Source organism: Clarias gariepinus, chromosome 22 (genome assembly GCF_024256425.1).
Source record: "Clarias gariepinus isolate MV-2021 ecotype Netherlands chromosome 22, CGAR_prim_01v2, whole genome shotgun sequence".
NCBI lineage: Eukaryota > Metazoa > Chordata > Actinopteri > Siluriformes > Clariidae > Clarias > Clarias gariepinus.
In genome coordinates, this window is record NC_071121.1 from 4,269,981 (window position 1) to 4,279,575 (window position 9,595).

Below are 9,595 nucleotides of genomic sequence, written 5' to 3' on the forward strand. Positions count from 1 at the left end.
TGAATCACTTTATGGTGAATAGTTAGGAAGGCTAGGAAGTACAGTAACACAGTGTTTATTAAACAAACAAACAAACAAACAAAAAAAGACATCACATGGTCATTATAGGCTCTAAATGAAAATTTTATTTCCAAAAATAAATGTTTAAAAAATACATCCCTAGAGGTCTGCTTAAAACCTAAGAGACCTACTTACAGTAGATACTGTCCAGTAGGCTAAGGCATTGACTTATGTAAACTCGTGTGATATAAACAGCACTAAGTGGTGAGAGTACGGGACAAGTACTGCTCTCCTTCCTCCTCCACATTCCACCTGTCAAAGTAACAAAAAACACAAACTCTCTTCCCTGGACTCACCTCTGTTCCAGTTCAGTTTAAGTGGTTAAAGAGAAATATGCTCGATCACTTCCCTCGAAAGTAAAAAAAAAAACTGGATTACCACCATATAATAATAATAATAATAATAATAATAATAATAAGGATGTTGTAAGATCTTTGAAGTGTGTATCTTCGGAATGCCATCAGCTTTGTTTCTAGTTGCGATGATTTCCGACTGTACTGGTCATTTTTATTAAAAACATATATTTTTTTGTCAATTCATTTGTTTTTACATGTAAACCTTTTTTAAATAAATATCCATGAGCGTAGACAGTAAAGATCATTTAAACTAGTACCACCGTCTCTCGGAAAATCGAGGAGGACGTGCATGTGGACTAGTTTTCAGTTCTGGCCCGGCAATCTTTAAGCAACAACTAAAGACTGATGTTTCTTGGATATTTGGGTTAATCTACCAACCCCCAAACCCCAAACGCCGCAATATGTATATATATATATATATATATATATATATATATATATATATATATATATGTAACTGGGAACTTGACCAAAAGACAAAATGTCCAAATTCTAATAACAACACAATTTTGTTTGGTTCTTTGTAAAGTTCTTACTGGCTAGAATGTTCCAGCTATGTTCATTGATAATAATTCTTCAATCCCTTTACAATCATTCTGATTAAGGAGTTAAATTCACTGTTTGCGGTTCTGGACGCTGATCTCACAAGATGTGTAAAAAGATTATATTTAATCTTTTACAAGAAAAACAATCAGGGCTAATTTTTTACCTATTGAACGGATTATCAAAGATTTACACTTCCCCTCCCATTCTAATTGCACCTCACTTAGATATAGAAGTATGACTAGATACTGTATATTAAGCATGACTCACTTTAACCACTCTAGTGACGTTTTATCTAAACCTTTACCCATACCGAATACATTTTGACTGTCGTACGTGTTCAAAACAGGATCAGATTTCACGTTCCCTCTTGTATAAACACACTCTATATTATATAAAGTATATTTCTATATCCTTTTTTTAAATGCACCCTTTGTTCCCGTCTTACCATAACTTCATAACATACTGTTATTTTAACGTCTACGACATTTCTTTTCATTCTCCTTCGCAGCCTGCTGTAAATGCACATTCATATAAAACTCGTGTTATCACCATTACACTGCGTGCATGTCAAACATTTACAGATTTTATTCCCATCACCAAGAATGTGATCTGATAGGAGTCACAGCTAGTTTTTGCCCCATTAAATTCCTAAATGTCTCAGCGTTTCACCTTTTTAAACGCTGCCCCCTTACCCTTCTCCAACACCAGCCCAAGTCTATGCCAAAGATTCCTCGTTTCTTTTCATAACAGTTAAATCTACTTTCATTAGATACTAATGATACTCTGGAGGAAAAAACAATTCATACAACCATGACACAGTTTGTTCATGGATCCTAAATGCCCACTCACTGTAAAATTTTATTTCCCTGATAAATAACATATTAAATAATGAATTCTCCCTGCATTATCCCGATTGTCCTTCCTTCTTTAACCAAACCTGGATTTTCCTAATGATCACCCAATTTGTCTGACTTTCAGTCACTCGGATTTTTAAACACAACACCGGCCTGTTCAGAGTCTGCTCGATGTTTTGAAGCTCAAAAGATCCCATGTTTAGGACTCCTAAATTGTGACGCTCTGTGCACTCCGCTCCACTCGAGGTTCGCACCACAGATTCCCCGACCTCGACTTCTCCAGCCTGAAGAATGTCCTTCCCATCGTTCCCCGTCTCAATCACGATATGTGAAAGGACGACTGGCTGCTCGAAAACCACGAGAAAGAAGTTCCCTGCGTTTATTGGGGTTTTGCCCCAGAAATAGCTCGCCCCTTGACTGTAGGCTTCGACTGGATTGTGGTTTTGAAAAACTTCAATATCACTGTAGACAGTGGCTGGAGGGTTATCTGCCGGATTGTCTTGGAAGTCATCATCTTTCAGCTTATTATGCTTTCCCTGAAACGATGAAAACGTCCCCATGTGCTGGAAGAGGGACGGTCGAAAGCGGATGACTTTGTCCTGCATGAGCAAAGTGCGAAAGTGTGAAAGAAGAAAGTCACAAGGCATTTCCTGGTAAAACAAATAGAGGAAGTGAGCCAGACGAGGGAGGTCTTTCGAGTAGTACAGTTTCCCAATATATCCCAGTTTGGAGAACTCGAGCGTCACCCACGGAGAAGTTCCTTTTGATCTAATGTGACCTTGAATGCTGGTCAAGAATCCTTTAGAGCAGCTCACGTCATCCTCCAGCATGAGGTAGTACTTAGAAAGCTTGGCACTGAAGTCCACCAAGAAGGCATAGTCTACATTCTGCTTGGAGCGGAAGGTCACGCGATCCGGAGGATCGTTGAAGTTCCTTTTCAGGCCCGTCAGTGGAGGGTAGTTCGCCTCGTCGGCGTGAATTACCAGGAGTTGACCCTGGATCAGATGTTTGGAAAAAAGCTTGATGATGCTGGTTAGAGTTTGGTGAACCCAGGTTAGGTCAAAGTCAGCCAGAAGAACCACGACCACCATTTCAGAAAGCTCGTCCTCTGATGACTGACTGAAGATGGATTGCAGGGTTTTTAGAAGATAGTTCTCCTTGTTCCTCTTCACAGAAGAAAGACCCACGGTGAGGTACCCTACAAAACATCAAAGTCAGATTTTTATATAATCAAGAAACTGGACAGCACTCACAGTTATGTGAGTTAAAAACCCGCTTTATTTCTCTATATAATCTTTTGCTACGCTAATGTTCCACAAAGTACTTGGATACCATCAAAATAAAAAGTTCTCTCAGTACGCCAGCGCCATGATCAGACTGCCTCATTCATGTCTGAAACGTTGGCCTCCCAGGAACTCCAAACATGTGAAAATGTCCGGACTATACGGGAGAAATAACTTTGTAATGTGTAAACGGTGTTGGCGAATGATTGTGTGCACCGTTCCCACAGACAGATGTGTCTCTTCTGCAAGTTGCCAACAAGTCATTCATCAAATTTTCAGGACAATATGACCTTCTTTAAAAAAATTTGCATATTCAAATGTTTTACCGCCGCTAGAAGTCTCTTCAACATATATGACTGAATTCCTGCTTCGACTTGAATACCCTGTAGTTTCATTTCGTCATTCACATTCAACCTGGTTTAAAGCAGTGTTGTACATTTTACTCTTATATTAACCATCGTTTGCTCTCACTTTGCTGAGGCTGAACATCTCCTGCTAACACTCGAACCGAAGCTTTGAGGCACGGAATGTTCTCCTGAGGCTCTTCAGAGCATTTTTCGCTGCTGTAGTTCCCGATAAGCCAGGCAGCATCCTAAAACACACAACAGATCAATTCAGTATGATACCATGCTCACTAATTTGGTTAGTTTTTTGTTTTTTTTAGAAGGAACGAATCGAGGGGGAAAAGTAGAAAGCAATAAACAGGAAGCACAAGCTTAAAAACTCGACAAGACTTTACAAATGGACAAAAGAACAGAAACGTATGGAAAAAAAAATTAAACAAGAAAGGGGCGGGGAGAAAAGACCGGAGTCTAAATAAAAGTTGACGTTAAAAAATAATAAAGACTTAAGCAGAGCTTACAGTTATAAAAATACCAATTAAGTGTGTAATAATTCCAGGGTTTGTGCATTTACAGTCCTGCTGCTCTCACCACCGTGGATTTGGCACGTATCTCTCATGACGGCTAATAACTGTTTTGCCGCCTTATTTTTATGAGGTTAGTAATAATAATAATAATACTTGTTTAAAACAAAACAAGTTTTTGTTTGTAAGGCTGTCTGTCCTTCAAGCTCAGTGGGTGGGATTAGTCACTGTCTTTGGTGTAGGAAAGAGAAAAACCCCATTTATGGTCAGACTAAGCGCACGTCACATGCCTGACCTTAGGATCAAAGTTTCGTCACGTGGGAAAACTTATAAACGACTTATCTAACCATTGAGCGAGTAAGATAAGAGAGAGAGAGAGAACAAGCTGCACATATGGAAACAAACGGACACACACACACACACACACACACACAAGACATTTTGACATACAAGACGTACTGTGCAAAAGTGCAAAGAGCCAGACTTTATTGTATTTTTAATGTGATCTTGAGGAATAGTTCTCCAGGCTTCATTTTGGCTCTCATTTCCAGTACAGTCCCTCTACCTGACCGGTTTTCAGAGGAATGTGTTTTTGTTTGTTTAGCCACACAGTGACCTATGAATCATTTAAGATAACATCTAACTTAAGGCAAAAACTAGTAAGAAACAGGGACACATGATCGGGCTAGTGATTTGTATCCCGATGATGCTGAATGCTGAGTTGTCGGAAGAGACGAGAGGGGAAATGAGGTCGCTGCTGAGCTGAGCCATTTTTAAATTGTATTTCTGTTGTAGTAAAACATTTATTCCCATTTCTTTCATTGAATTTACAGTGATCTACAAAGATAATCAAGTAACTTGATCTGCGAGCGTTTTCGCAGGAAGAGCAAAAAAAATTTTTCAACTTGATTTTAAAATGAAAAACGAGCGAGGTCTTGATATATGAGTACTGTAGTACATAAACGCCGTGTCTGCCGAGCGTCGCCCGATCACAACGGATCCGATGGTTCTTCCCTTGGATTGGGGGTAATCATGTGGGTAATGGAAAATGATTCCATGCTCGGTCTCGGTGTACGTGCGTCACTCGTATAGTCAACATCTGTACTTGTGTACTGTTTACTATAACAGTGTGACCAAGTGTGTGTGTGTGTGTGTGTGTAAACGTAAAGCATTTCTTTCCATTTTGTGTCCAAGTGTAGTGACTGTTCTTTAGTAACTGTACCATAACAACAGCCCTCATGAAAAAAAAAAGTTAAAAAGTCTGTAGCAGTGATTCCATGTCTGTGTGTGTGTGTGTGTGTCGTCCTACACAGTAACCCCCTTCCTCCATCTTCTCTTGTCTTTTGAAAGGTAAAGTGCAGGTTAATTTGTTTTATTTTTACTTTATATTTTGTATTCCTTATTTTTATATGAATATTTTGGGCTTGTGGAACAATTCGTCAGAGTTCCAATTATTTCTAACGGGGAAAAATTTAATTTGATATACGAGTGTTTTGATATACAAGCACACTTCCGGAACGAATCATGCTCGCAATCCACGGTTTAACTCTACATCATTTATTTGAATTATTTGAATGAAGATTTTTGCACAGTACTGTTTCGACTGTTGCAGCAAATTAATATTGCAGTACTGTATATGTGCATGTATGCTCGTGTTACCACTGGTTTTCTCTCTTGCTCCGTCTCTTGATCTGTCCCTTGCGTCCTCCTCATGGAGACATACAAGCAGGTAAGGATGAGCAGACAGACGAGAGTTTGTACAAGCGTCTTCACGTGACATCGCATCCTGGAGAAGTCTGCAAATTTGAAAGTAAAAGCATGTCTTACTCACACACACACACACACATCGACTTCTTTTTGTCACACATGCCCTTTACAGTATGTGATTATAACCGTATACCATCGCTATGAAGTTGTATTATAGGACAACATTTTTTTAAACTAGATTGACTTGTGGCACGTATAGATATGTTGTTTCGTGGAAGTCTTCTGTTATTCTTTCTAATAATCTTGAATGTTAATTTCTTTGTCCTTGCCCAGGTTGTGCTGGATTCCTGATATTGTTATGTGTGTGAGGAGGAGAATGAGACGCCAGCCCAAGTCAGGGCATGCACACTCATTCAAAGAAGAAGCTTTCTATCTGTCCTCACAGCGGGGTGAAATATTTTTTTCCGCAGCTTGTTCGGAGGAAATTCATCAGTCGGGATACTGGAGCGGACAGGGTTAAGGGTCACGCTCAGGGGCGAGCATTAGGGGCAGGCTGGCAGACACCACAGCCCTAACTACGGTCACAAGAGGCAAAATGGGCGTTGTTTTTTTTTAGGACGAGACAGGAAATCTCAAAGGAAACCGCGATGCACAGCAGTAGAACAGGCAAAACTCTAACAGACAATAACACGTGCTCAGGATTTCATTTTTTTTCCTTCTATAATGTACAAAAAGAAGAAGAAGAAGGACCCAGCTTGATGCTTCCTCAAGTACAAAGTGCAGGTTCTTACCTCTGTAGAAAGCTCCTGTATCTTGTCCCTCTATGCGCGTGTGTGTGTGTGTGTGGTCAAGCCCTTTCACTTCCTCTAGAATAAAAAGTCAAACTCCTCACTAACAAAACGTATGCTACAGTTTGGTTTACGTTCATATTTCATCCAGACTAATGCAATAAAAGAACCTGTTTTCCCTGTTTCCCATGTTTTGGGAATACCGTAACGGTGCGAGCTTTTATTTCCGCGTGTGTTCTCTCAGTTCTCCTGTTGTCTCGTACACTGCTCGCTGTGGTTTGACTCTTTTTTTATCTCTCTCTGTCTCTCTGTCTCTCGCTCTCTCGCTCTCTGTGTTTCAAACACACACACGCACATGCACACACACACACACACGCACAGAGACACGAACGATTTGAAAGCATGCTGAGTGCCCGCTGCACAGTACAATGGACCTTAGGTTATTTGTCATGAAAATAAAGAGAATGGAAATTGTGGGTTTGTCCTTTGTAAAGTCAGATTTACAAGTTTTTTTCTTTCCCTATAGGCTCATTTATTTTTGAAAGTGCAATAATAAAAAAATATATATTTTATTATTGGTTATGTTAAAAAATATTCAGAAATCAATAATATTATCATTATTTAAATATATATATATATATTATATATACTACAAAATATACTATTACGGACTAGGATTGTTTGGATAATATCTGTCATTCTAGCCATCCATTTAGGCACCTCTGTAGTCCAACCAGAGACCGTGGAGGCTAATAGTGATTACTATTTTAGTTATTCCCATTTAACAACCGTGATAGGACCTCTAGTCAACAGTCACACAAACATTCACACACTACGGGCCATATAAGAACATCAGTTAGCCTAATCTGCATGTCTTTGGACTGTGGAAGGAAACTGGAGTATCAGGAGGAAATCCACCAAGCATGCACACAAGGCGGACCCCGCATATCAGGGGAGAACATGCAAACTCCATGTACACAAAGGCGAACCCAGAGGCGGGAAACCTGGAGGTGTCAGGCTCCTCCAACACCCGAGCAATCATTTGAATTATCAGTTCTGTCCCGCCTAAAGTCTTGAAATGCCTTTTAATTTGCCCAAGGCCTCTCAACCTCATGTTAGTGACGATGATGATGATGATGATGATCAGTGTTGGGGGATGTTACTTTAAAAAAAAAAACAAATTACATTACAAAATTACTGTTTTTAAAAAGTAATCAGTTACATTACTTTCCGATAAAAGTAACTAGTTCGAGTACTTTTCCATTGCAGAAAATGAAAACTCCTTTGTGATTCCTCATGCATGTTGTTTTAGTTGAGACCTTTATAATTATTCTACCATCATCACTCAGCCAAGTTTGGCCCATAATCTGTTAACTACTAATACCCCCATCTCACCTACGCGGTTTCGCGCTGTGGCTGTAACTACCGCTCATCATGAATCACCGCGAGTTTTGGCGCTGTGATTAGGTTTCCATCTTTCCGCGCATCCTGTCCGCGCATAGTCAAACCGCACAGGTGAGATAGGGGTATAAGAGCAGGAATAACAGAGGGGGGGTTATCAGGGGCGGGGCTTGTAGGACAACTTTCACACACACACTAATGGATTGAGAATGAATGCTTTCTGGCTCACAGATTACATAAATTGTCTGAATGACGGATAACATTTTTGAAAAAATAACAAAATAACTGAGTACTTAAATGGCGAACCTAACGAGTTAGATTACTCATTATATCATGTAATGTATGTAATGTAATGTACATTCATCTATGCGTATGTGTGTGTGTGTATGTGTGAGTGTCAAGCCCTTTCACTTCCTCTCGAATAAAAGGTCAAACTAGTGCTCTAGCGAGTACTCCAACGCGCTACTTTGTAATGCGTTAAACCCAACACTGATGATTGAAGCTTATCATAAAAAACAACATAAAATATGTGCAACATAAAAAACTGTATGTTTTACAGCCTTCATTGGATTCATTGGATTGGATTGGTTTGGGTGGGGCTGTACATACACAGTGTAAAGCTGGTCATTAAAAAAAAAATGAAACAAATAACGTAAGCAATCTTTAGGTATTTGGAGCCTCACGCAAATTCTTAACTGTAACTGTTGAGTCAGTGACAGGAAAAGTAACAGATATTATTAAACCCTATGTAACCTGAACACAGATATTCAAGATCCAAGATGCAATATTTTTGATTTTTTTATTGTGACTATATAATGTAGAGATAAACTAGAGCAGCCCTTACAGTGACATTTTAATAATTTAATAATTGACACATTCACGCAAATAAAAGCGCACATAATGGATATAAAATTCTACAAAGTTAAAGTTAAAAAGGGAAATGTTTTCAGCAGAAAGGTCTCATAATATCCTGGATGCGTAAGCATGCACGCCTTTTTAAATAATATTCCATTTTTAAAATAGCATATACTGTACGACTTGGCTAAGTAAAGTGATTCCGATCAGCCTGGAATATACAGTAATTGAGGAGCTTTTCTACCACGAACAACTTAAATCACACATTAAATTTTAAAGCCATAATGCATGGACTGTAATGGATTTCAAGGGCATAATTTATTAATAAGAAGTAATGTACAAACCATTTGATCTACTAATGAAATAACATAAAGGCCATCGTTATTCTAACAGCGGCGTGTAGACTAAATGAATTGCATGTCTATAAATCGTATTGACAGACGTCTGTAAAATCAGATTAGCCTCAGACCCCTGTTATCTTCACATGCCGAAATCTTAGCCCTAAAAAAAAAAGTTAAGTATTAGTTCTAAACTGTTAATGAGTACAAAAGTACAAACAGGTTTTAGTGACACTACAACATTAAAGTTCACATCTGTCAGAGGTAACGCTTTCCTTTAATTCCTTTAAATCCACTATTCACTGACAAAAGCAACATTAATGCAGGTATAACTTAAAGGAATGTAAGTCAGTTCATTGTAGTGTTTTTTCCATATCAACCTATTTTAAATATCTTACACACAACACAATACACACACCTAAGATCCTTACTTACAGGGGTTAAGGGCAAAGCCACACTCACCTGAGCGATGATCTCAGTCTGCACACACACTCACACACACACACTCGCACACACAGGTGTCATGTCAAGCTAGTAACGCT

At 39.0% G+C, this 9,595-nt stretch overlaps 1 protein-coding gene across 2 annotated transcripts; it reads right to left on the reverse strand.

The window, feature by feature from the left end:
- On the reverse strand, positions 1–9,595 carry zgc:101663 (alpha-1,3-mannosyl-glycoprotein 4-beta-N-acetylglucosaminyltransferase C). 2 transcript variants are annotated; one of them, XM_053483123.1, is made up of 4 exons: positions 9,516–9,595; positions 5,624–5,760; positions 3,571–3,691; positions 1–3,014 (listed from the first exon to the last, which is right to left on the reverse strand). In XM_053483123.1, the coding sequence occupies exons 2-4, from the start codon at positions 5,747–5,749 to the stop codon at positions 1,867–1,869; spliced, it is 1,395 nt and encodes a 464-aa protein (XP_053339098.1). In that variant the 5' UTR covers positions 5,750–5,760; positions 9,516–9,595; the 3' UTR covers positions 1–1,866. The 2 variants fall into 2 exon arrangements, with proteins under 2 accessions (XP_053339098.1, XP_053339097.1); XM_053483122.1 differs by lacking the exon at positions 9,516–9,595 and adding an exon at positions 6,463–7,018.